The 27,922-nt window shown below is 42.6% G+C and overlaps 1 protein-coding gene across 1 annotated transcript in view; it reads left to right on the top strand.

Moving 5' to 3' along the window:
• Positions 1 to 27,636, top strand: part of GXYLT2 (glucoside xylosyltransferase 2) — a 67,035-nt gene extending 39,399 nt beyond the window's left edge. The window contains exons 5-7 of the mRNA XM_063428151.1: positions 15,620 to 15,743; positions 25,546 to 25,718; positions 26,479 to 27,636. Of these exons, the coding sequence (XP_063284221.1) occupies positions 15,620 to 15,743; positions 25,546 to 25,718; positions 26,479 to 26,661 (480 nt within the window). The 3' untranslated portion in view covers positions 26,662 to 27,636. The remainder of the gene's footprint in view (positions 1 to 15,619; positions 15,744 to 25,545; positions 25,719 to 26,478) is intronic.
• Positions 27,637 to 27,922: the final 286 nt, after the last annotated feature.

Raw genomic sequence — 27,922 nt, 5'->3', positions numbered from 1 at the left:
CGCCATGGAGGCGCTGAACATTCCCCATAGAGATACATTGAGTCAATGCATCTCTATGAGGAGATGCTGATTGATGTAGCGTTTTGCAGCCTATCCTATGGCAAAACATTAGAACATTAGAAGCTTGATGTTCTCAGCCATAAAGGCAGGGCCAGTCGAAGGGAGACCAGCACGGCGTGGGGCAAAAAAGGTGAGTAAAAACACAATTTCCTTGCCAATGGAAGGGGTCTGGTAACCTAAACACATACACCATGATGCAAAGTTTAAAACAGTGGAGCGCTTATGTGGTAACTCAGTATTATATTGTGCATACACAAAAAAATGATATTCAAGCACTTAACTGGGATTTTTTCTAGTGATATATTGGTGTCTTCTGTGCCTTTAAAATATAAAATTGCATATAGTGTAATAATGTTATTTTTGTAAGCACAGGAAAAAAGGAAAAAAATGGAAAAACTCACATATTCCAGAGCTAATATAACCTAGCTCTGGTATGGATTGCTTTTAGGTCCGTTCCTGGGCGACCTCCCCCTCTTTATTTCAGTACTGGCGTAGATCCAATGTTACCTCTCAAATAGAAACAGTATATAGTGAAGGTCCACCAGACCTGGATTATAATTCTTATATAAGTGAAAATATACTCACAAATGTAGAGCCTGTAACCTGGCTCAGTAAATCAGCTTAGTGTAGTTTGGGACTACACACCCATCTGTATAGATGCCGGAGACTTAAATTCGGTAAAAAAGTATTATTTTTATTTTTTCCAGATGGAAATAAAATAAGTATATAAAAAATACAATACCAAATCTATTTAAAAAGTCTATTCAAATAAAGAAACGCGTTTCACCGTTCAGTTTCGGCTTCCTCAGTCTTCTAATCCTGACTTCCTTGGTCTCCGTCTTTAAATGCTTCCTCCTCTTGTTCTCTATCAGCTGTTTCTCGTTCAATCTTCTTTTCGCGCTGTTTTTGCGGTTCACGCCTCGGTTTCGATATGTGTGCGTGGACCGCATGACGTCATTACGTCAACATAAGAGTTCGTTTGCGGAAGGGCGTGTTACAACGTTCCTCTCTCCCTTCTTCTTGTCTGCGTTTCATTTTGCGTTTCACCAATTGGGGATTCATTTCGCAGATAAAGAAGGAAATTATATTGAATCAATTTATTGCATTAAACATCTCTTTAGTGTATGGGAATATGTTTCTTATAGAGTATGTATAAGGTAGGGAGATAAATCCTATTACCTCTATTATATATATACCGCATTATCTTTTTCTTGCAAATGATCTTTTACATAAATTCAACATATTTTCTAAATTATTCAAATACATTAAATATCCTGATACATATATTGATCTAAAAAATGGTCAATCTAAAATAAATATTAAATATAAATTTCTAATCTCCTAAAAAGTTTTAGCCAGTTTATAAAATTAATAGATCTTCTTTAAAAGAAAAGTGTTCCTTGATTTTAATAGTATAGATATTATTGTCTTCACTTTAGAAAGTGGCAAATCTCGAAATCGCTGTTAAGTCCATATGGGGTCATTGTATTTAGCATAAAAATTAATTCCATCTCTGCCTTTCCTATAATCTTATTAAAGTCCCCTCCTCTCCAGTCGTTTCGGATTTTCTTTATACCCATAAATTTCATGCCTATAGGGTTTTTTTGGTGGCAGATTCCAAAGTGATACAGGCTCTACATTTGTGAGTATATTTTCACTTATATAAGAATTATAATCCAGGTCTGGTGGACCTTCACTATATACTGTTTCTATTTGAGAGGTAACATTGGATCTACGCCAGTACTGAAATAAAGAGGGGGAGGTCGCCCAGGAACGGACCTAAAAGCAATCCATACCAGAGCTAGGTTATATTAGCTCTGGAATATGTGAGTTTTTCCATTTTTTTCCTTTTTTCCTGTGCTTACAAAAATAACATTATTACACTATATGCAATTTTATATTTTAAAGGCACAGAAGACACCAATATATCACTAGAAAAAATCCCAGTTAAGTGCTTGAATATCATTTTTTTGTGTATGCACAATATAATACTGGGTTACCACATAAGCGCTCCACTGTTTTAAACTTTGCATTTCACGGATTTGTGTGTTTGGGGAGAATTACACATTCAGTGTGATAGCAGCTCGATTTACAATAACGATTTGATACACAGTATCCACACAAAACGTTTTCACTGCACAGACTTGTGTTCACACATACACCATGATGCACACATACACCATGACAGACAGACACACGCACAGACACAAACACCCAGACAGACACACACACACACCATGACAGACACACCCACCATGACAGCCCCATACACTCACACTGACTCACACATTATTGCTTGTATTGATACCTGTGGGGTCCAGTGGGCGACTGGCCAGGGGATTGTGCAGGCAGGCGGCAAGTTGGAGGATTATGGATGCGGGAGGCATGCTGGGTGGTCATGCAGGGCAGGCGGCTGGCTATGCAAATAGAGAGCTGTGCTGTCTCTGCTCTGCTCCCCAGCGCGCAGCTTAATGAGACCGGGGCCGGAATGACGTCATATTCCAGCCCCATTAAGAAGCGTGCGAGGGAGGGGAGCACCATATTTCGGCCCGGTCTTATTAAGTATCGTGCGAGTGCGAGGGCGAGGGCGAGAGCAGAGACAGCCCAGGTCTCCCTCCGGCCGCCAGCAGCCTAATTGCGGCCTCACCAGCTGTCTGCCTGGCCCCAGGGGCCGTGGCCCACCGGGAAATTTACCGGTATCCCGGTGGGCCAGTCCGGCCCTATGTATATATTATATATATATATATATATATATATATATATATATATATATACTGATCAGCCACAACGTTAAAACCACCTGCCTAATATAGTGTAGTTCCCCCTCGTGCTGTCAAGGCATGGACCCCGCATGATCTCTGAATACGTCCTGTGGTATCTGGCACCAAGTCATTAGCAGCAGATCTTTTAAGTCCTGCAAGTTGCTAGGTGGGGCCTGCAGGGATTGACTTGTTGTTCCAGTACATCTCACTGTTGCTCAATCGGAGATCTCAGGAATTTGGAGGCAAAGGCAACACCGTGAACTCTTTGCCATGTTCCTCAAGCCATTCCTGAACAATTCATGCAGTGTGGCAGGGTCCATTATCCTACTGAAAGAGAGAACTCCATTGCCATGAAGGGTTGTACATGGTCTGCAACAATCTCTAGGCAGGTGGTACGTGTCAAAGTAACATCTACACAAATGCCAGGACCAAAAGCTTCCCAGCAGAACATTAACCAGAGCATAACACTGTTTCATTACAATACGTTTGCAATGGTCCACTTTGTGCTAACATGGTGCCAGGTTACATTTGAATATAGAGAATATGTATTCTTAGTATACAAGTACAGTGTATTTGTATATATCACTAATAGGTGCACACGTTACATTGCAGTAGGGAGGTATATTGCATGTTCAGTTATGAAGATATCACAATATCAGGCAGAGTAGACAGATATATCCGATAAAGGGCCCAGTCATACAAGGATTGTATTCTGAGTAGGTGTGCATGTTTGTGTAATTGTTAACTCAAAACAGTTTAACAAAAGTAAAACTCCAGAATATTTATCTAGGGGCTTTTACACTTTCCATGTAACCAGTCTCTACCTATATCTCTAGCAATATTTTTTGTTTTTAATACACATACACACATGACATTTAGTGCTCCAGACTTCCATTTGGTTAAGTGCTCTTCAGTTTGGCTGATAAAATTCTTCTGAGGTTCTCATTTATTCACTATCAGCCAAACTGATATTGTATTGAGCTAAATGGGTCCCTGCTATTTTCAGCTGAGTCTTACTGCTGCATTTTTTAAAAAAAAAAAAATTTTTTAGTAAACCCAGCTGCTTTGGGGTTTAGGGGAAAATATTTGCAGTATTATTAGGGTGATTTTGGCACAAGTGGGTTTAGGTTTTATGTTTAGAATTTCTCTAGTCTAGAGAATTGTATCAAATTCCATATTCAATGCCAAATCAATCTCAATATCAATCAGAATTTGTAATAACTAACATACCAATAGCCGTCTCAGGGGGTATCGTTGGAAACACAGTCCCCAAGAATGCATGTTATAGACTGCATAAATATATCTATATTTGGATTCTCCCCTTGAAAGCTCAATCTGCATATAGTCCTTGAGAAGCTCACATGGGTTTTTGAATGCTTGGGAACATTTAAAGGGACAGTACAGGCACCCAGACTTCTTCTAAATCACCTTAGGAAAGCATTGAGTCAATGCTTTCCTATGGCAAAGGCCTAATGCATGCACGGCGCTTGCCACGTATGCGCATTAGGTTCCCCCATTGTTTGATGTCGGTAGAGGAGGAGCGCAACCCAGTGCTGAAAACAGGTAAGTGAATAAAATGTTTTTTTTTTGTTTTTTTTTTAACCCTTTCATGGATGGGGGGTGGAGGGCAGAAGGACACTTCAGCTTTAGGAATATTTTTTTTATTCCTAACACTAAAGTGTTCCTTTTAACTTTTGGAGGCCAGGCGACCAGGCATCTGCAATACATATTATAAGAGAGAAAGGTAAGCAACTAGCACTAACACCATAGCAGCGGTACTCCCTATCATATGGGTGCAAAATAAACCCTGATCCCTGGAGTCCAGTTTGAAAGATTCCACAACAAAACAACAGCACACCATAGTAATCAAAAAGCATAACATTTCCAGCAACAAAGCGGCTATAATTGGCAGGCTTACTAGGGAAATAACCAACAGATGAGCTCAGTTATGCTCGGAAGCCAGCTTGTGAGTCGTGGTGGTAAATATCACAGAACTATTTTCTAAACGTAACTGAATTCAACAGCATCACGGGTATTTACACCGCCTAGTAAATCGACCTGGTTGTGTTTATGAATTGGCCCCCCCAGACTAATTGGCATATGTTTAAACCTCGTAAGAATTAAAGTCGTCAAGGATAGTTTGACTGTGCAGTAAGCCGAGCAATTTAAGCAAATTAAGACTGCGCTTAAATGTAAAGTGAATCTGTCATGACAAGTTCATGCAATAGACCTGTGTGAGTCCTATGGTGCTTTTTAAAAAAATATATATATTCTTTATTTATGTTGTGGAAACATACATCAGTGTCAAACAACACATTTCAACATTTCCCACAATTTTGATGTTAGAAAAGTACATCCGTCAAATACATATATTGAATAGTTGTCTTAAAAAAGAAACCTTGCTGGAAAGGTGCAAGGGAGAACCCCACTTTTCTCCTGCCCTCAACTTTTTTTTTTTATTGTATAAATCTTTATTTGATTTTGGACATATAATAATATACAAGTATCTCATAAAAAAAATTAAATCAAATACTATTATAATAACATACAACATTCAAACTATACGTCAGTTTTTCTTACATTCCTCAAACATAAAACAAAAACATAGTGGGATAAGGATACAGCGTACATATATTACCTTTTATATATATCAAATATTTGACAATTCATTATGAAACCTTATGAAGTGACATGTTGAAACTACTCATACATTTCTAACAATTGCAAGCATTTTTTACTCATTTCATATTTTCGTACATTTTCTTTGGTTCTAAATAAATCTAATTCTTAAGCTGTATAGCTAGTTGTTTTTCCCAATTTTTGCACTCAATTACCATAGAGTTTTTCCATCTTCTGGCTATCAATATCTTTATCGCTATAAAAGCATGACTTACTAAGAATTGTTGATATGGACGTAGATCAGACTAGTGGAGATGTAAAAGAGCCGTGATTGGGGATTGGTCTATCATAATTTTGTCCCATACATATAGTTTTCTAAAAACCTCCTCCCAGATTTTCTCAATTAATTTACAATTCCACCAAATATGAACAAAACTACCAACTTCAGTTCCACATCTCCAGCATATGTTGGACTCACTATGGTCGATTCTGTTTAATCTACTTGGCACTAAGTACCAACGATAACAAATTTTATAATGTGTCTCAAACAGAATCATATTATGGATATTTTTTTTTTAACTGTACTAACATATTGCCCCATTCTGTAAAATCTATTTTTAAATTACATTCTTTTTCCCAACTCTTTATCTGTTTGGATATTATATTTTTGGGAGTCGATCTTATCAAAGCATAGCATTCAGCCATGCTTTTCTTTAAGCTTTAATTTCCAAAAATCTGTATTATAAGACTACTACTGATAGAATTGTTAGTTGCAAGAAATTTCCCTAAGTAGGACTTTATTCTTAAGTAACGAAAAGTCTCCAATTGAGGAAGGCCAAACCCTTCAGACAGAGTTGAGAAATCTTTCATTTTATCTCTAAATAATATGTCTTCTAATATTTGAATATTCCGATCCCTCCAAGAGTCTATTTTTAAATCGGGTATTAAAACCTCTAATAACTATCTCCATAAACCCGTAGATGTTTCCCAAAAGTTTTTTTTTTTTTTTTTTTATCAAGAACCATTCATTCAATAAATGGCAAATCATTTTGTTGCCGAGTACCTCCATGCTTCTTAGGTTGCCAGATATACTTGATTAATCTTTTCCTATTCAGTGTTTGGGTCTCTAATCCAAACCAACCCAATTTTTTCAGACTCTTTCTTTGTCAATAGCTCGGTGTGATATATAATAGTGGCTTCGTAGTGACTTATTATATTTGGAAAATGTACGCCTCCTTGCCCTATAGTATTCGTTAATTGATCTACACTGATCCGAGGTCTTTTCCCCTTCCAGATAAAATTCTTAATTAACCTTTGTAAAATCTCTAACCAAGGTAAGGGAATTTTTAAAGGAACCATTCTAAAATAGTAAGTCCATCTTGGAATTATATACGCATTGATTATGTTTATCCTTCCCATCCAACTAAAAAACAGATGATTCCATTTTTTTAGCGTTATCCCAGTAGACTTCAACAACCTCTTGTAATTAATCTCCACTATTTTATCAATATTATCCGATATTAATACGCCTAAATATTCGAAGCTACCGTTGGCATCCAAAAAAACCATACGTTTTGAGAAATTCATTTATCCAGTTTTTTGTTACAGTTTTTAAACATCACTATGGTTTTCTCTATATTTATCTTATAATTTGAGACATTACTATATTCTTCTATTTCCTTCATCAGATTATTAATTGACTCAGCTGGATCTGTAAGAGTTAGAATGGTATCATCGGCATACATACTAATTTTCAACTCTCTGTCAGGGGAAGGTACTCCCCGGATATTAGGATTATTTCTTATTCTGATAGCCAAGGCTTCCATAGATAAAATATATAGAATGGGTGGCAGCGGGCATCCTTGACGAGTGCCATTTTTTAAGGGAAACCATTCTGAGCATATATCTATACCCACCACCCTTGCCATCGGATTTTGATAAATAGAACCAATTGCTGACAACATCCGACCATCTATACCCACTGCCTTCAGCACCCCCATCATAAATCCCCACCCGACCCTGTCAAAGGCCTTTTCTGCATCCAATGACAGGGTCAGGAGGGGAATCAGAGTACCATCACTCCAATCCAGAACATCAATCATTCTTCTTATATTTGTACTCGCCTGTCTGGTGGGGACAAACCCTATCTGATCACTATGTACAAGCTCTTTAACTATTCCTTTCAACCTGTCTGCCAGTATAGAAGAAAATAACTTAGAGTCCACATTGATAAGAGAAATAGGACGATAATTCTTTAATTCTTGATGATCCTTATCCTTCTTATAAATTGGAATTATATTTGCATGTAATAGTTCTTTAGGACCCATACCTTTCAATGAAATTTCATTATATATTTTAGCCATATATTCTACCAAAATATCACCATATATTTTATAAAATCTATTAGTCAGATCGTCCGGACCAGGAGTTTTATATCTCACAAGTTTTTTTATGGCAACCAGAAATTCCGTTTCTTGAAGGGGAGCATTGAGCATTCCATTTTGTTCCTCTGATATCCTAGGGAAATTTATTTCCCTCAGTTAATCATTTATTATTTGATCTTTTGGTTGATTAGGTATATTATATATATACACACATATATAAATACATAACAGGTAATACATATATTCAACAATGACAGGTGCATTCTGTGCTGAGGTATATTACCATAGATCTCTTAAAAGATTTTAGATTGAATGAAGATTTGACTGTTTTTGATTGAATGTAGATTTGAGTGTCCCTGAGGTTATTCCATAATTGCGGTGATCTGTAGGAAAAGGAGGATCGAGCCACTTTATTTTTGTATTGCGGTATGGTAAATATCGGGCTAGTACTGGATTGGAGGTTATAGGAGGTGGGAACAGCTGGGGAGAGCATTCTACTCCGGTAGGGTGCTAGGACACATGGAGGGCTGGGAGGGCGATAATGGGACACATGGGGGCTGGGAGGGATCGCTAGTGGGACACATGGGGGCTGGGAGGGATCGCTATTGGGACACATGGGGGCTTGGAGGGGATCTGTTGGGACACATGGGGGCTTGGAGGGGGCCTTTTGGGACACATGGAATGCTTGGAGGGAGGGCTAATAGGACACACAGGGGGGCTCATGGGACACATGGGGGTGCTACTAAGACACATGGGAGGGCTACTGAGACATATCCAGGATTGGGAGCGGGTATAGGGACTCATGGACGACTGGGAGGGTGTTATAGGAACACATGGAGGGCTAGGAAGGCTAGTGGGACACATGGACAGCTGGGAGGGCTAGTGGGACACATGGAGAGCTAGGGGGGTTGCTATATGGGTAGAGGGAGGGCTAATAGGACACATATAGGGCTGGGGGATAATTGGACTCATATGGGGGCTACTGAGACACATGGAAGACTGGAGAGGGTGGAATGAGGCGCATGTATGGCTGTGGGGTAATGAGACAGATGGAGGGGCTGGGGACAGGGCCGGTGCAAGGACTTCTGTCTACACAGGCGAAGACACATTTTGCTGCCCCCAAAATTTATCTTCACCTGTCTATCTAATATTCCCACTTTTGCCCCTCTTACCCATTTTTTGCCCCTTTTTGTGCATTTTACCACCTGTTTTCCCTTTTTGTATATTGTATCCCCTGTCTGGCATTCTTTATGTGTTTTGTGTCTTCTTCCCACTTTTATTTACCCCCTTGCGTCACACACTCACTCGCTCATACACATACACATACACACACTGGCCGTTACACACATACTGCTTACACACACACACACACTGCTTATACACACACAGTCTCTTACACACTTGTACTGCTTATACACACTGGCTCTAACAGACACACACACAAACTGACCATTACACACATACTGCTTACACACACACACACACACACAGTGTCTTACACACTTGCACTGCTTATACACACTCACTGGCTCTAACAGACACACACACGAACTGACCATTACACACATACTGCTTACACACACACACACACACTGCGTATACACACTCACTGGCTGTAACACACAGTCTCACACACACAGTCTCTCACACATACACAGCTTATAGACACACACACTAACTCTTACACACACAGACACATACTAACTCTTATACACACAGACACATACTAACTCTTATACACACAGACACACACACACTAACTCTTACACAGACACACACACACACACTAACTCTTACACAGACACACACACACACACTAACTCTTACACAGACACACACACTGGCTCTAACACACACACACACACTAACTCTTACATACACACACTAACTCTTACACACACACACTGGCTCTAACACACACACACTAACTCTTACACACACAGACACACACTAACTCTTACACACACAGACACACACTAACTCTTACACACACAGACACATACTAACTCTTACACACACACTGGCTCTAAAACACACACACACGCTAACTCTTACACACAGACACACGCTAACTCTTACACACAGACACACACTAACTCTTATACACACACACACACACTTACTGTTTCTTATAGTTGCTTATAGGTCCCGCTGCACTGTTGTAGCTTCCCTCCTCTCTCCAAAGCAGTTGGCCGCCGGGATATCATGTCACATATCCCAGCAGCCTGTAGCTTAGGAAGAGATTTGCCGCGGTCGCTCCTCACTGTTCCGCACCCTTTCCTCAGTGGCTGCACGTTTCCTGGGAAGATTGCTGCAGAAATTGATCGACGGGAGCTCCGTGCTCCGTGCTCCCGCCGGTCACTCGGACATTTTTGCGCCCCTCGGGTCCGTGCGCCCTAAGGCGGCCGCTTGTGCCGCCTTATGGTAGCGCCGGCCCTGGCTGGGGAGTAGAAAGACACATGGAGGTGTGTGTGGAAAAAGAGACAGAGGGGGCAGGGCCTGGGCTTCATGGCGGCTGGACGTGCCTCGTGTGAGCTCCCAGCTCAATAGTTCCTTCCAGACTGAGTTACCGCACACCAGCCAGCCGGGACCCCTACAAACGCCTGAACTAAGTCGCACCTACCTCAGGAACCAGTCGAAGTGCCCCGGGTCTGCCGCCCGCGGGTGCATGGAGCACCTATCGAAGGTGACAGGAGTGAGGCCTAGCAGCATCGCCGGACGGGTGAGGCGGCCGATCCCCCGCTCTGTGCGACCTAGTGCCCTCCCAAGCTTGCAACACAGCCCTGTTCCCCCCCCTCTAGACCGGCAGGGGTTATCCCGGTCTGCTTATCCACACAGAGCGCTCACCCTCAGGATGCTCCAAGACGCAGCCCCGACCGACGAACGCCACGAGGCCCAAGCAAAATGGCCGACAGCACTACACAGGTCCCGGTCCTGCACAGCCAACGGCATCCGACCCACTCACCTCTGGCGTCCGCGGATACACTGGATGCCGCTTTAATGCACTTCTGGGCGAAATGGGAGGCCCGCTTGAGAATGGCAGCACTGGCGGCTCAGACAGCGCAGGAGGCTCGGAGACGGCGTGCATAGGAGTTGCAGAGGCTCCGACTGGGCAAGACGACTCCAAGCCTAGCAACAACCAACCGCGCACGTCCACCCGGGCAGATACCCACCAGGAGTAAAGCAGCAACACAACACCCCTGCGGGCGGTCAACCGCTGCGCACCGTCATCAGAGACTGCCTCCAAACAGCGGTCGGAGAGCCTTGTTCCGCTCCCCACACAAGAGGAAAGGGGATGCTCTGCACCAGCAGACACGCAAGGAAAAGCACAGAAAATTGATCCGATCTAACACCAGGCACAAAAGACTGACAAACGCCTACCCAAAGACCCATCACACAACAACAAGCCACTGAAGCAACACCTGCAAAACAGGAAAGCAATTGCAACTTTACCCCGTCCTCTAATCACTGGTTCCTGGCAGAGAGGAGGAGCGGATAAGGCACTAGGCACCCAGAACCGTAGGGTCCTGTGCATAAAGCTCGCTGGACTTTGGCAAACAAGCTGCGGCGGCCTCCCACGAAGAGGCATTGGCTAAACGGCCCACCAGGACACTATACATACAGGCAAGAGTTGCGGTGCCCACAACCTGGTAACAAGCTACTTACCTCTATCCCTCCCTAGCACCAATGGACGCAAACCTGTCCCCTCTGCAACTCTTCAGGTCTGATACCGGCAAGAACCATCACGGAATGCTCCTATCTGGCTAATATGTATGATTGTTGTCTCTCCTGTTATTAACATACCAATGCACTCCCATACATACTCAACTCAAGAACGAATAGAAAAGCCTGTACCTTAATACTGTATGACCAGATCACTTAGTGTAGCACCCCCTTTAGTCATAATCTAGCACTTTAGTCATAACCTAGTGTTTAACTACCGCTGCACGTTTAAACCTGTAGCTACAACAACCTGCAACTATTCCTAACAAGAGTTACTCTGAGTGTAGACCTAGCCTGTGGAAAAGCATAATTAACATTGTTTAAATTGATTTTATTTTGTTTTCTCATGCCAGCCCTGGCTTGTATTGCTCAGCCTGTATGTAATTATAAAAGGTTAGGATTTACATTCTACCTTTTGGTTAAAGCGACTTACCCCGACCAGTAATATGACCTCAAGCTAAATTGTTTTAGGCAGCATGTATAGCCTGACTGTTATTTTTATCTTTATACGCATGTATATGCTTGCTCTTGAATCTCTAGAAAACAAAAACAAAAAAAGTGCGATGCATCTTGTACCTGTCACTAAAATGTCACCTACTATCAACATCTGTAACATCTTTTGGCAGTATTGAAACTTGTAATTATCAATGCACTTTCAAAAATAAAGAATTAAAAAAAAAAGATACAGAGGGGTTGGGAAGGGGAACAGGAGACACACACAGAGGAGCTGAGGAAGACGGAGAATGAGACACACAGAGATGCTGGGGCCTGGGAAAGACACTCACAGAAGGGCTGGGGAAAGGGAGAAAGAGACAATGGGGCTGGGGCTCAGAGACTCATGAAAGGGGCTTGTGGGAGAAAGACACAAACAAAATGCATCTTCACTTGTGTCTCCTGCTCTCCCTGTAACTCAGTCGACCGGTGAGAGAAAGACGTTGTATTAAAGGGACACTATAGTCACCAGAACTACTACAGTTTAATGTAGTGGTTCGGATGTCTATAGCCTGTCCATGTAGGCTGAGCACTGTAAATGCTACCTTTTCAGAGAAAAGGCAGTGTCTACATTGCTGCCTAGGAACATCTCTAGTGACAGTCACTCAGACGGCCACTAGAGATGCTTCATAGTCCAGTGCTGCACGCTCTGCATGGAGGCGTTGATTGCTCCCCATAGAGATGCATTGATGCAATGCGTCTCTATGAGGAGATGCTGATTGGTGCGGTGAAGCGCAGCTTTTTGCCACACGTGCAATAGCCTCCCAATGCTTTCCTATGGGAATTGAATTGGCATTGACTGAAATGTATCCAGTTGTAAGCCAAAGTGAAGACCACACTCTTATTACTTAAAAAAAAAAAAACTAGATAACACTAATTTTTTTCTGCTGTGCAATAGCATACATTCACAATTTCAGTCCAATTGACCAAACTTTTCTTAATATATCAAGAAAATGGACTGAAACATTTTTTATGTGCAAATGCACGTCTGCTTACAATAAATCCGCTCTTTTGTTTATTTTGAAGCCCTATGAGTGCTTTCTTTCACATTTGAGTGATAGTTTTCAGTTTTAAGTTGTTGTTGTTTTTTCCCGCCTCCATATCTGCACACTATGCTGGCACAATGCATTATGGGACTGGTTCAGAATATTTTTCCAGGGCTGCTTTTCATTCCTAGTCCGGCCCTGGACTTCAGAGGCATGATCTATACACAAAAACAGCTTCAATAAGCTACAGTTGTTTTGGTGACTATAGTGTCCCTTCAAGTTTAAAGATATTAATTCAATTCCTATTTTTTTTATTCAGTATTTACCACAGGCTCAGCTAAGTGTAGCAGAAGACATTACATTTTTAGCTAGGATTTCCTAACCATAACCATGGGACACTCTGACTAGATTAAGTTTTAGAAAGTTATAATAAAAAACAAAGAACATATGTTTCTGCTTATCTTCTCTAGAAATGCTCATTTAGTTGGCTATCCCTAAATGTGGACTGCCAGTGAGTTCTTAGGGGAGTGTAAGAGGATTTCACAAATATTTTTTCAGCTTGCAGGCTATTTACAGTCTTAGCAGGTCTAAGATCTCCAAGTACAGAAGATATTCTATAGAGCGTTACAAATAATGATCACACTGGAAAAGCCAAGGCATTGCAGTTGTATTTTATCTTGGATTACAACTGACATAACATAAAAATAAATACATCAAACGTTAATGTAACTGTAATGGAACTCTTTTTCTAGCCAGTTGGTCAATGTTGCATTGTGCCTGCAAAGTCTGGCTTCACTCTTTAAAAAGTGAACATTAATGGTTTTGTTCTGAACTTGACGTGTTGGTCATGTTAGAAGAGAGGGGAATTTGTGTTATTTGAGGAATTCCTGACCTTCATTTTTTTAATGCTTTAAATGGATATTACATTGACAGAACAAAGGCTTGGATGGATAGGAGAGGCTGATCAGAAACTGTACTTGATAAGCCTATTTAGCAAATCGAGCATATTCTGAGTAACTTATTTGTTCACCAAAATTCCTTCTTTCGAATTTCTAAATTTTAAAAGGAGTAAGTAATTGATATGTATGTGAAAAATTAACTCCTTAAGGATAGAGGCAATTGTCCTGCATCTGAACCAAAACAAAGCCTTCCACTGTAATTTAATGATCTCTTTTTAAGTGCCCTAGTGCAAGTTCAAAATACCTCCTTAACCCTAAACAGAATTAACCCTAACCCAGCATTATTTGTTATCCTAAACTTATCCCAACCTCTCCCTCCTAAACTGCATGGGTTCCCTTATTGCTCCAATAACACAGTTGTACAAGTTGTGCAAAGATTTATGGAATAAGGTCAGCGCTTACAGTAGGATGTTACTAGATCAGGGTTAGACAACCTTTGGCGCTCCAGATATTGTGGACTACATGCCTCATAATGCTCTTACACCCATAATGCTAGCAAAGCATCATGGGAGGTGTAGTCCAAAACATCTGGAGTGCTGAAGGTCGCCTATGCCTGTACTAGATCATGCTGATCACTGATTTATTGGGTATTTCTCAAAGCTGGTTAATACATTACAAAAATGAAAAGCTTAGTTCCAGTCTAGAGTGCCCATTTAACAGTAATTGTTCAAGGTGTAAGCACCATATCCACTACAGTCTGCTGACACAGTCTGCTGTATTGGTCATGGTGCCAGGATTGCTATGGAGCCCTCATTTTAAGGAGTCACTGTTTTTGGAACAGTTTTACTTTTTACCTGGGGTGCCCTTGAAGTTGCTCCCTGTCTCCTCTACAACTCAGCGAGAGTTGGAAGCTCCTGCTTAGGAGCGAGAGTTGGCTAGCGCATTGTCTGAGAGCATCAGCTGATATATCTCCGTAAATGTACTAAGCCCTGCGCCTTTGGACTTCGCTCATAGACCAGAGCTTCTGGCTCTCATTGAGCAGTAGTAGAAGCAAGGAGCAGCGTCTGGCAGACTACAGGTAAGAAGTCAAACCATTCTTAAATGGTTTGACTCCTTGCAATGAGAAGGCACCAGGATACTCCTGAAACCATAACCACTACAGTGCACATGGTGTGTTTTTTCAAAGAAGCTAGTGCTCACAATAAGCAACCATTGGCAAAAAAAAAAACTAAAAAGAGAACATGGATTGCAATAAAATACATTAAGAGATTATCTCCTGGGGTATCATGGTAGGTTAACTGTTACTAATTTAAGCAGTTGTGCTGCCATTCATTAAGCTGTGTGTGTTCAGTCAATAATGTCGATCACACTGTAATTAACAGATCCTTGAATTATTACAGTGTGCAAACAAAAGGCAGCCATTAAAATCCCAGTTCTCACTGCATGACGCATGCCATATCATTATTCTTTAGCATAACTAGGGAATATGTGTTTTGCAGTCTCAGTCTCACTGCAGTTTTATTCTCATAGTGATTGTTATTGTTAGCGTTAATAAATCGCCAATATATCGAGGGGGAGAAGGGACGGGACAGTACAGTAGTATACATCGACAGTGCAAAAGTAAAAGAGCACCCTACAAATGGAGCGAGATCTTCTATTTATATTTTTCTTGTGTTTTTTTTTTTTCTCTCTAGAATAACATGATCCCCGCTGGTCTAACCTGGGAGGAGATGCTGCATCCATTATATCAGAAGTACAAAAATTACATCACGTGGGGAGACCAGGATCTGCTCAATATCATTTTCTATTTCAACCCAGGTATCTTTTCGGAATTCTCATAATAAATTGGATATGTTTGTTTTGTTTTTACCAGTAATTAAATACTTTTGAAACTAGTGACTATAAGGTAAGGACATTTGGGGCTATATTTTATTTTAATATGGCCTTCAATGCAGGGAAGAACATGTCAGAATAATTATTTGATAGTGCAATTTATAGCTTAAATTTATTGATTAAATATATAAATAACATTTTCCAGTTCACCTAAATCAGATCTTTCTTATAATATATCAACGAGAACATTAAACTGTGTGCTGCTTGCACCATCACACAGTTTGCTGCACACTCAGAGGGATTGTTGTTGCACAGACCTATCAGTGTGTCAGCTTGACAGCTGATGTAACTCCCTGCTGCCCAGTGAGATGGACGGGCAGTGTGAACAAGGCTGATAGGAGGAGGCATAAAACCTTGTTTCCACCCTTTCAACACACACATTGTGCCAACTCTGATTAGGCTTTTGAGAAAGCACAGCAGGGCTACCAACTATGCTATGCTACAAAAGGTGGGAAGACAGATAAGGGAGGGAGAGCCACACAAAAAGAAAGGGAAAGAGCCACACAATAGGAAGGGGGGAGAGCTCACTCACTAGCAGACACAAACTAGCAGACACACACACTCACTAACATACACACACACTAACAGACACACACTCACTCACTAGCAGACACAAACTAGCAGACACACACACACACTAACAGACACACAGTCAGACACACACAGTCAGACACACACACACACACATACACACTCACAGGCAAACAAACTAACAGACACACACACACACTAACAGACACACACACTAACAGACACACTAACAGACACACACTCACACTAACAGACACACACACACACACTCACACTCACTAACACACACTCACTAACACACACACACACTCACACTCACTCACTCACTCACTCACTAACAGACACACACACTCACACTCACTAACAGACACAGACACTCACACTCACTAACAGACACACTCACACTCACACTCACTAACAGACATTCACACTCACTCACATTAACACTTTTTTTTTACTTTAAAGTTTTTTACTTTAACCCCCCCAGCCTCGTTACCTTTGGGAATGCTTTCTCCCTGGTCATCTTTCTCCCTGGTGGTCCAGTGGCTGCTGGGCGGTCGGGTGGCGCTGCTGGGCGGGGGGCGAGGGAGCGCACTGCAGAGTGAGGCTGGGAGGCGGAGCCGGAATATGACGTCATATTCCGGCTCCCAGCCTCACTCTGCGGCGCGCGAGGGAGCTGAGCAGACGGCTCAGAGAAAGTGCTCCCTCGCCGCCCGCGCAGCAGCGCCGCCCGACCGCCCAGCAGCAGCCCAGCATGTCTGTTAGCCGCAAGGCTAACAAGACATTTGCCTTGGGCATTTGGGGGGCGGCTTTTTTTGCCGCCCCCTGGAAAATGCCGCCCAAGGCAAATGCCTTGTTTGCCTCGCGGCTAATACGCCCCTGCTCCAAGTCTCACATGTGAGATGGTCATCCATAGCGGAAATAGCAGTTTCAGAGAACACTGCAGGGAGGACAGTAGGATGACGACCATTGTTAACAAAAAATGGACTATGTCCAGATGAGTCATGGGTTGCATTATTTCTGGCGAATTAGGCCCATGGTAGTAAATCAGACCTGTTTTCCTGAGTGCCATTAATAAAACATCTCAAATATTGTTCCAATGATTGGTTGGCTTTCTCAGCCGTGCCATTGGTTTGGGGATGGTATGATGATGAAAATGATAATTCTATACCCACTTGTTTATTAAATGCTCTCCAAAATCGTGACACAATATTAAGCGGAATACTATGCAATCTGACTATTTTGCATATAAATATATGAGCCAGCTCTAGGTAAGAAGGTTTTTTTTTTTTTTGGAATACTGGGTATCGGAAGCGATTGTAATAGCCCACAAGGTAGTCTATGGGAAACCTAAGAAACCGCACAAATAGTACATGCCTCCACATACTCCCTGATGTCCTTTCTAACAGATGGCCACCAAAATGACCTGGAGACAGCGGGCACAGTTTTATTAATACCTGGATGACCAACTGTCACATTATCGTGAAACACTTTTAGTACCTCCTCTCTTTTTAGTAACGGAATAAACAATCTATCTTGAGGTTTATCACTAGGTGCCTGAGTCTGAGCTGCCAATCTAGCACAAAGAAGAGGAGAAGACAAGGAAAGGACCATAGAGGCAATGATACATTCAGGTGGAATGATGGGAGAGGAATCTTGTTCTTGTTCCGCCTCTAGGTCAAATTGCCTAGATAGGGCATCCGCCAGGCCTGTATGTAATGAGAAAGTTAAAGCGTGACAAGAACAATGACCATCTAGCTTGTCTAGAAGACAGCCTTTTAGCATCTCCAATGTATGCCAAGTTTTTGTGATCAGTTATGATCAGAAGGGGTTCCTTGGAATAATAATATAGGATATTGGTTAACAATTCCCTGTTACCAATATCGTAGTTACGTTCTGCTGGCGACAACGTTCTAGAAAAGAACCCACAAGGATGCAAAGGGGTATCCTAACTCTCCCTCTGAGAAAGGACAGCCTCGGCCCCTGTCTCATGAAGGGTTTGTTAGTGTCAGGTTGTACCAATATGTCAGCAGAAGCGAATAATTTCTTAAGTAGCTCAAAAGCTTCTTTAGCTTCTTTAGACCATAACTTACAGTCAACCCCCTTTCGCGTCATATTGGTTATGGGTGCTATAACAGTAGAGAAACCTTTGATGAATCTCCTATAGTAATTAGCAAACCCAAGGAACCTTTGAATTGCTTTTTTTTTTTTTTTTTATTCTTTATTTGTGTGTGCTTGGTTTAGCACGTTAACAGAATCATACGGAGACAGTGGTATGACTGAATTTCAAGCGGAACAATGAAATAGCATTAACAGTGATGTTTCAAGGTTGTAAGCACATTTTCATATAGCAAGCAAGTTGGGTGACATACCTGGGGTCGACAAGGTTGCAACAGGTATGGTGACATGTACGTTATTCCCCTGGTTTACTCCCAAGTGTAAGAGTGTAAGGATGCTCCCTATTTCAGTCTACGGTGTGTCAGTGTGTGTGGGAGCATGTGTATATGTGTTACAGGCTGGTTCAAGTGTGTGGGTTTGGATGCCTGTGTGTACTCGCCTGTGGAGCTCTTAATAGTTCCAGGCTAGCTGGGATGATGTGTGCAGGGTGCGCCAGTGTGCGTTGTACCTTGTGTGGCATCTCATCTATCCCCCTATCCCTTGGGGTGGCGGGGGTGGGCGGAGTGGCGTTAACCAGAGTGGGCGCCAGTGTTTTATCAGCGGTAGGGGCCTGCTTGCCGCCCTTGTGAGAGTGGGGGCCCCCAGACTGCGGTTGCATTAAAAATAAAAGAGATACCAAAGAAAAAGAGAAGAAAAAAAAATAAAAAGGAAAGGAACACAGAGACGTGCATGCGGTGTAACGTGGGATGAGAGAGTTGCGATAGTACGACTTAAAAGTAAAAGTAAACATGGGAGTTAGTGGTCAGGGGATTTATAGTCATATAGGGTCTAGGTCCTCCTTTTGGCAGCTGTAACCGTGCCATGCATATTGTCTCTGGGTTCAGTCCTTGTGCAGGGTCAGGTGGTTAGAGTCTGTGGGTCTCGTGTTGTTTGTTCAGGAGTGGTGCTGTCCTCTGTGTCCCAGCTTTCCGGTTGGCTTGTGGTGCTGGAGGTGAGTTGTGGGGACTGCCCTTAGGAAGGTGGGGGCTCCGGATGGGGATGCGAGGTGGTGTTCTGGACGAGCAGTGCGCCCATATTCCCCCACCTGTAGGCTATGTCTGCTTTGCGCAGTGCGGTTGTCATGGATCCAAAGGTCTTTCGCCTCAGCAATGTGGGTCTAGTAACGTCCTGGAAGAAGAAGAGCTGGGCGCCCTCAAAAGCCAGCAGTGTTTTGCCTTTTATGGGAGGCATTATTTGTATCTTGTCGGATACCGTCACCAAGCGCAGTATAATCTCTCTGGGTGTGCTGGGTGGTAGGTGTACGGAGCTCGTCACTCTGTAGATCCAGTCCAGAGCTATTTTCTTGGCGGTTGCCTGGGGTAATATTGTTGTGAGCAGCCGCCGTATGTAGTGCGGCAGCTCCTCAGTCGTGACCGCGGTGGGGATACCCCTGATTTCGATATGCGTCCAACGTTGTTTGTCCTCCAGGGACATAATTTGACCAGCTAGTACATGTTGCTCTGCTTGGAGTCGTTGGACCGAGTCCTTGAGGGTGGACACTGTGTCTTGGACGTTAGTGATGTCTGCCTCCACAGTTCCAACCCTTTCTGTTACTCTTTGTATGTCAGCTTTAACCATCGCAACGTCTGCCGCTAGTAATTTTTGTATGTTGATCAGGAGGCTTTTGGTCCCCTTTAGTAGTGGGGGCTGAGTCATCCTGGGGTTCAGGTGTCAGCGGGTGTTCCGCCAGGGGAGCCGTTGTCATGGCTGGCTAACCTTGGTCGGGTTCGAGTGCCGGGCCGGCGGGGGATCGATGCGTGGTGTTTGCTAGCTCTGATTGTGCAGACTGAAGCCACATCTCCCCTATATATCTGCCTTGCGTGTTGGGGCCAGCTGTGGCTTTGTGTGAACGGCAGCGCATGGCAGTGGTACCTGTGTCCGGGTTGGATGTGAAGTGCTGTAGGAGGCTTCTGCCGAGGTAGGCCTCTAGGCCCTGGATTAGCGTTGCGCAGTAGGCCGCAGATTTGCGCCTCTGCCTGAGCTGCTTGGGTGCCTGGAAAAAAGGCATCAATCGGTGCGGTACGTATCGCTGGTCAGTGCTGGGTGCTTGTCGAGGCTCGATGGGGCTTTGCTTGGGGGAGTTTTTGCAGATTTTCTCCGGGTTTGGGAGAGAAGGTTTAGATGGCGTCTGGACAGGATGGCTGCCAGGCTCCGTTCCCCCCCTCCTCCCCCCCTTTGAATGGCTTTTAACCCATTAGGCAATGGCCAGTGTAGAACGGCTTCTGGTTTGCGAGGGTCCATCTGAAAACCAGAGGCCGAAATATTATATCCCAGAAACTGTACCTCTGTCTGGTCAAAAATGCATTTCTCAAGTTTGCAATAAAGCCGATTTTTAAGCAAAGTTTGCAATACCTGCTTCACATGCTTATGATGGGTCTGGAGATGAGGGGAGTTAATGAGACTATCATCCAGATAAACTAATACAAAAGTATACATGTAGTCCTGAAATACATCCGGAGCATTGCATAAGCCGAAGGGCATGACAAGATACTCGTACTTCTCGTATTAAATGCAGTAATCCATTCATGACCCTCTTTAATCCTTATCAAATTGTAAGCACTCCTAAGGTTGAGTTTGGTAAATATCTTAGTGCCTTGGAGTCTGTCAAACAGTTCTGAGATAAGGGGAATGGGATAAGCATTTTTGTATGGTTATCTTGTTAAATGCCCTATAATCGATACATGGGCGTAACTCTCCATCTTTTTTAGAAACAAAAAAGAACCTCGCACCAGCAGGTGAAGAAGACTTACGTATGTGACCTTTTAGTAAAGACTCTTTGATGTAATCCTCCATAATCCTACTTTCCTGTGGAGATAAGGCATATACTGCTCCTTTAGGGGGCATGGTGCCTGGTAACAGATCTATGGAGCAATCATAAGATCTCCCTCTTTTAGTAATGGGTAACATTCATCTCTCACTACAGTCTTTGCCCCCATTCCAGTATTTCCCCCTTAGCCCAGTCAATATGAGGATTGTGCTTAACAAGCCATGTGAATCCTAATATAATGGGACAAGAAGGGGAAGCAATTATCTGAAATGTCATGATTTCTTTATGTAACACTCCTATAGTAATAGGCATAGTTTTGTGGGTAATTGGAGGTTGAGAGAGAGGTCTCCCATCAGTGGCCTCGACGGCCAGGAGTGATGCTCTCCTTGATGGGTAGGAAGTGTTTACTGGCAAATTGCATGTCGATAAAGTTTCCTGCAGCACCTGAGTCCATCAGGGCTTTGCATGAAAAACTTAAGACTTGTCCCCTTATGGTTCTTAGGTACGGAAGTTTTCCAGACATATGGGACAAGCATCTCTCATATGTCCTTTCTAGCCACAGTATAAGCAGAGGCCCTCTTTTCTCCTAAAACTGTTTCTCTGCCTCTGACAGTCTCGTAACCCCTAACAGCTAACTGTACAAAAAGGCCAGGGACCACAGGTCTGGAGAAGCGAGGTGCCAGTGACATATTCATACGTCTGGTTCTATTTCTTGTTATCTCCCTGTTCCTAAGTCGGTTAGCTATATGCATCACGTACGTGATGTATTCATTTAACCTCTTTGGTAGTTCTTTGGCTGCAATTTCATCAAGGATAGATTCGGATATATTATAATGAGAAATAATGATGGGCACAAAGGCCTAAAGTCTACCCTGCTTTTTACTATGCTTTTCATGTTTGTTTGTATTTTCAATATTATAAACCAGACTTCGAAAATACATAAAGTCCTCTATTTCATATTTTTCGATAAGCTTTTCAAATTATTTAGTATTTTTATAATTATTTTTTCTAAATCTTAAAATATCAAAAAATATTTATAATATATAGTGCGGGACCATACTTTGCTGCTCTGAAACGTAACGTTTTCATCCGGTATCCACGGGAGCAAACCCAGAAACACTTGTTATCGCTGGGGTAACTCCAGGGGATCACTCTAATGCCTTAGTGAAGTTCATGTGGTCACAGCCCGCGTCCAACCTATGTAGGAAGATGTGACTGACCTCAAACATGACTTAGCAGTTGTGGGAGAAACCTTGCAACAACTAAAAGCCTCACAATCCACCCTAACCCTAAAGGTGGACACACTAGGCGAGTCGAAGACAGAATATTAATATCAGATGGGTATCCAATGTAGTTTCCCTAGAAGAACTCCCACATTTTCTTAGGTGGCTGATAGCCTCTGTGCTGACCAACAAGCAAGCAAAATTGATTACAATGCATAGGGCCTATAGGTCTCCCCGGGCACCAGTGTCCTCCTCAAGGGACATTATACCTAGATGTTAATCATACGCAGATAACACATTGCTCTAAATTGCTGTGGCACAAATCAATGCAACGCATTACCAAGAAACCGGCATAATATAACACTGGTCCACGCCCTGGGCACTTCTGGTCTCTAGAGAAGACATACAAGGCTACATCCCCTGAGGAAACTTCCAGTTTCTTCACAGCCCTCGGCCTAAAAGAGTCGCATCCCGCAGCAGGATCTGTGGCCACCCATACCTGAGACATCCCGAATGTGACACCTTTTGCTCTTCCAGGGGCCCTGGGACTCAGTAACCTAAATACAATAGATGGTTCTGCAAGCATTAGAATTGTGCTTTGACCCACAGTTTTATTTTTTGCTTTTTCTGCACACTAACCATTGAACCACTAGGGTGCTATTTAGGTGTTTGAGCTGTAGTGTATATATATATATGACTTGTTCTGTTGATCCTGAGGAAAGTCCTATAGGTGGACTGAAATGTTGATCCTATTTTGAATATTTGGAAATAAAGTATCTTTGGATTTTCTGAAGACTGTGAGTGCGGCCTCATACATATAGTTCAAGTGTGTTTTTCTGTTTTCTTTTTGCTTCTTTCGTATCTTTAAGCATATGAACTCACAAACACAGAGATATATCATAAAAAAAAAATTATTAATATATCAAAATATTAAAATATTTGTAAAAGTTTACTCAAAGATATGAAATAGGGGGCGGAGCCAAGCAGGCAAGCAGCCCAGACGTGCCTCGCCAGAGCTCCCGCGTCTGGAGGGGAAAACAGGGGTACAGCGCACGAAAAAAGACACCCCACAGACTACTGCACACCGTGCCTCATATCAGGAGGGGCTACCGACTAAAACGGTCCCTCTCACGACCCCCTGCACAGCCAACCTGACGCGACAAGGCTTGCGGCCTACCTGAGAACGGACCACAGAGAGACGGCCGCTCTCCGGGGCATTAGCTGGAACAGGCGCCACGGCGAGGAACTCTCTCCCTCCCCCTCCCCCCCCCCCGACCGGCGGGGGTCATCCCGGTCACCAAGCAGCTCGACTCACCGGAACATCCCCACGGGACAGCTAACGCTGCACGCATTGCCAAGCTAGGGATACTAAGATGGCGGCAGCTGCCCTCGAACTGGAGACAGATGAGCGGCACAAAACGCTGGAAGAGCGGCTGGACGACCTGATCCAGAGATTCTGGCGCAAGCTTACACACAAAGCCGACCACCATAAACAGGTACAGCAGAGACACACACCCTCAGGGGGTAGACATCAACAAGGGGAGCCCCTCGGGTCAAAACGAAAGTCAAGCACTAAACACGTGGCAGGGCCCGCCATTGTTACCAGGCGCGCCACGCCAAAGATCCCACGAGGCCCCATGAGGGCGGACAAACCAGGCCAGCCGCGGAGACCCCACCACCCCCCAAGGGAGCGAACAGCATTCCACAGCCAAGAACAACACAAACGGCACATACATGCCCTGAGAAGGGAAAAACCAAGGCGCCCACTGGGTGTAAAGCACCAAGACCACCCACGACTCCACCTCACCCATACACTAAACACCGGGACAGCAACACCGACCATCCATACAAGCAAGCAATCACCCACAACTGCTTCCCGCAGGCCGCAGCCCCGGGACGCATGGAAGCAACTCCCAGCGGCACCACCGGCGGACCCGTTTGAACCAACCTCACGCAAGGGCATCGGCTAAACAAAACTACCTGGACTATCCATACAGCCCCAGGCACACCATACACGGACATAAGCACGCCTAAATAACTGTGCATGTGGCTGAATTTGAACTCTCAGATCTTGGGGTTTATCATGGAAGGACTATGCTCAACCCCTGCAGGGAACTGGCTGACTGACGTGAGAGGTTCAGGACTCCATCTCTGGTATCCAAGTTCACCACCTTCTCGCATGATAATAACTATTGAGCACCTGTTTTGTGTTATACTCATAATTTAAAGTTTTCAGCTACAGAGCCTTGTTTAGCAGAGTGTTTTTGTTTCTTTTATTACGCAAGGGCTTTAGCTTAAATGACTCTGACATCTTTAGGCTATATATATGGGCCTTAACGCCCCCCAGGGGCAGTTTCTGTATCGCACTGTCATACATACTTTGAGGAGAGCTTAAACTAACCAAATGTACCCTAATCTCAATTCACAGTTAAACCCAGCCTGTATTACTCAGTTAGACTGTTACCTAAGAATGAACAACTGTTTAATCAACCTACTAACATAACTTTCTTAATGATATTAAACATGCTTTTGTTACACGACAAATTAACACTATTAACCCCCTTAAGGACCAAACTTCTTGAATAAAAGGGAATCATGACATGTCACACATGTCATGTGTCCTTAAGGGGTTAAACAAAAAATGAGGCATCATTACTCAGGAAATGTAATTGACCAAAGCTATCGATGTACGGACCCCTTATTGTAAACCGTTATTGCATTTCCCTCTCTGTGTTTCTGTACCCCATCTAATATACTTCAATAAAAGAAAGATTGACACAAAAAAAAAGATATGAAATCATTTGAAAAGCTAATTCAAGAATATTAAATTAAGACCTAAATTGGACCAGGGATTATTACAAATTAGGCCAAATAACTGAGATGAAAAAATTGTCTATTATTTTGGCCTACAATTTGTAATTCCGTGCCCGGTTTCCAGTTAAGTGAATAACCATGATTATTCCGCTTTGTAATGATTATTGTAATAGTAATAAGAATAAATTGCTCAGTTTTCCCAATAATCATATTGAGGGCATGTTTCTGATTTCAGAGAACCTTTATGTATTTCCATGTCAGTGGAATTACCGCCCTGATCACTGTATGTATGGAAGTAATTGCAAATCCGCAGAGGACGATGGTGTGTCTGTTCTGCATGGGAACCGTGGGGTTTATCACGACGACAAACAGCCAGCCTTCAAAGCATTCTATGAAGTTATACGAGATGTAAGTGTGAGTTTTATATTGTTTCTGATGTCTAGAATGGGTTTTTACCAAGCACCAAAACATATGCCATAAGGACAAAAATATTGGGAAACACCTCTTAACCTCAGAGTCAATTGTCCAAGTTCTGAACTAAAACAAAACTTGGAATTTGCGCTACATATCTGTTCAACCACAATTTACCTCTTTCATATTAAATGCACTCTCACTTATTACCAGCTGTATGTGTGTCTATATCTATATATATATATATAATGTACAGATGCATACATACATACTGTTATGTGTGATAACATAGCTGCCCTATCCCCGTACTACTGCCCCGTCACTCATCACTGCTCCTACCCCCAACGTCTGACCGCGCCGGCACCCACTACAGCCCCTATCCCTCCCCTACACCCACTACAGCTTGTATTTCCTCCCTTGCGACAACTAATAATATGATTAAGTGGTAGACATTTTTAGTGCCCCCCACTTTTGTGCCTCCATCCCCATCTACTGTTCCTAGAGTCACCATTGCTTCATGGGTAGTGAGAAGAGCCCAGGTCTAAACTCCGGAAAGGCACTTTGGGCAACCAGCTGTACTGGTTATTTTACTTAGAAAGACCCTTATAGTAAACTTACATATTATTGATATATGTACTAGTACTTTGGTCAGCAAGTTAATGTTTTGCTCTGTAATGTGCAACCGTGTTATAACAGCATGATAGTCACGAATTAGATTTTAAAAGAACCTCTAACTCCCTGCTTTTTTCCATACCAGTATCCGTTTGAAGACAATCTGTTTCAATCCATGTATTACCCGCTCCAGACGAAATTTCTAGAAAGTGTTCATACGTTATGTGGGAGAATCCCACAGGTTTTCCTGAAGCAGATTGAAAAGACTATGAAAAGGATCTACGAGAGGAGAGTTATTGTCCATGTGGGACCACGTGTACGGGACTGAGAACATTTTCATATTCCTTTGCAGGACCAGGTGCAGAGGGTGGAAATAACATTCAAGGCTTCTTTACAGAATTTAGAATATTCTGGAGCACAGACATTTTTTTTTTAATTGTACGGAGGCCTATTTTTTACACCAAGGGGGTTATTAGAATTGTTTTGAATTCCAAATTTAATTTGTAATTACCCTGAAAGCAAAACTATAACATCTCTATAAATGACTGTTCCTCATTCCCTCACAACAGCAATTATATTAACATGCTAACTGTGATGAGCAATACTGTGGAAGTAAGTAAAAATCTTCACCTTCACTGTACTTTTGTATTGAGGGTGATGTCACTTCCCCATGATGCTTCAGACGAGTGCATGTGAATTCCAGCATCTCATCCACTGTGCTGTTTATGCACATAAACCAATTTACATAGCATGCCTTGGATTTGCCAGGACAGCGAAGAATACCGTGAAAATGATAAGATAAACATGATTGTGACTTTTTTAAACTATGTTTCTTTCAAAGAAGCACAGACCATACCACTATCTTTTAGTTAACTATCTGTGTGTGCAAATATTTCACTTATGGCCATTTTGCTTAAAGGCAAGCCTTCCTAGCAGTGTTGGAAAAGTTATACAGCTTTGCTCTCTTATCTCTTCATATAACTGCATCACCAAAGGGTTGTACTGCATAACTGCCATAACTACTTCCTTTTTAAACAAATTCATATTTAAGTTAAGCTTATTAAAATAAAATTGCAGTTTTAAGTTTGGTGCTCAAAAGGTGTATTTTAGAAATGAGGGACAGTTATTTTCATAAACTAAACAAAACAAAAAAAAAAACATTTTCAAGTTAATATTGAAGAAAGTAATTCCTATGCTAAAAATATATCCTCTATTGGTAAGGTAAAGTACTCCCAGATGTTAACTAGTCGATATACTTTTTGTTTGATAACCAAAACAGCAATAAATTGTAATTCTCCCCGTCTACCACCAAAACAGAAACACTGGCTTCTGTTCACATACAGCTTCATTTCTGGCCGTACTCTACACTTTCTCACAGTATGTAGTAATTGAAAGCGCTGTGTTTACTGCTAGAAATCCAATACGTTCTCACTTACGTTTTGTAACCACGATGATCAGAGTACAGGGGGAAAAGATTAAGATGTTTGTTGTCAAACAGGTTATGATTTAGTGGGTGCATAGCAAAAAGCCCTGTATTGATTCACAGGGAGCTGGCACGCCTCGATTGCATGCTAGGATTTGAGCTAAAC

This window comes from Pelobates fuscus, chromosome 7, assembly GCF_036172605.1.
Source record: "Pelobates fuscus isolate aPelFus1 chromosome 7, aPelFus1.pri, whole genome shotgun sequence".
NCBI lineage: Eukaryota > Metazoa > Chordata > Amphibia > Anura > Pelobatidae > Pelobates > Pelobates fuscus.
The sequence above is the reverse complement of the archived record's forward strand: the minus strand, read 5'-3'. Positions and strand labels throughout refer to the sequence as shown.